The sequence below is a fragment of the Sinocyclocheilus grahami genome, unplaced genomic scaffold (assembly GCF_001515645.1).
Source record: "Sinocyclocheilus grahami isolate Dianchi unplaced genomic scaffold, SAMN03320097.WGS_v1.1 scaffold2048.1, whole genome shotgun sequence".
NCBI classification, from domain to species: domain Eukaryota; kingdom Metazoa; phylum Chordata; class Actinopteri; order Cypriniformes; family Cyprinidae; genus Sinocyclocheilus; species Sinocyclocheilus grahami.
Genome location: NW_015507227.1, coordinates 90,605 through 91,407, shown reverse-complemented (window position 1 = coordinate 91,407; position 803 = coordinate 90,605). Strand labels below are relative to the sequence as shown.

General features: G+C 42.6%; 1 protein-coding gene across 1 annotated transcript in view; it reads right to left on the bottom strand.

The window, feature by feature from the left end:
- LOC107573841 (uncharacterized) overlaps positions 1–803 on the bottom strand; it is a gene marked incomplete at its 3' end in the record, with an annotated part of 9,056 nt that overhangs the window by 906 nt on the left and 7,347 nt on the right. The window contains exons 9-10 of the mRNA XM_016260289.1: positions 529–672; positions 284–414 (exon numbers count right to left, since the gene is read on the bottom strand). Of these exons, the coding sequence (XP_016115775.1) occupies positions 284–414; positions 529–672 (275 nt within the window). The remainder of the gene's footprint in view (positions 1–283; positions 415–528; positions 673–803) is intronic.

Below are 803 nucleotides of genomic sequence, written 5' to 3'. Positions count from 1 at the left end.
CAAACCTGATGAAGAAACAAACTCATCCTGATCTCGGATGGCCTGGGGGCGAGTAAAATTTCAGGAAATTTGATGAACCCTTCAATGAGCTGAACTACAGAAAAGTGAAGTGGATTCATTTGATATCTACTGCATTGACATTTTTAAGTGTTCTCAAACTGTCTGTGGCCAACTGTACATGACAAGGATGGAAAATGTACTGTATTTTATAATTTGTGCATCCACTCTATATTCAGTGACCGTTTCAACATTGCACTGAAATGAATGAACCACATTCACCAACCAGCGAATCAGAGAGTCCCCTTTCTTGCACATGACTATCTTCAGCACCGACCCCCAAAATCTGCAAGACCGCCGATTGTACTGCGCAACCATTTTTTCAGCTGCCTTCGTACTTTCCAGTTGCATGTAACACTGAGAAGGAACAAGTTGAGGCACAGGAGAAAAAAACAAAGGGTTAAAATGACATTCCAGAACCCGCCAAATTCAATATTCACAGATCAATATTCCAGACGAGGGGAAACGTACCGTTCCTTGATACCTGTGCAGAGAATAGCCAGTCAGTCTCCCAAAAGGCTTAGTCAGCTTGAAGAGGGATTTGTGTGTGTATTTCTGTCGCAGGTACCTCTGGTTGGGAAGAGAGCTGATGAAAACGGACCTCCCGCTAGGGCTCTGAACATGGTGTGAGGGATTGAAAGCGCCACAATCATTTTAGTTGAATTGTGTACTCCTCTACATTTGGAATAACAACATCCTCAAGTGTTCACAAAATTATTCTGGCCATTATATGTTACATGGCAAGT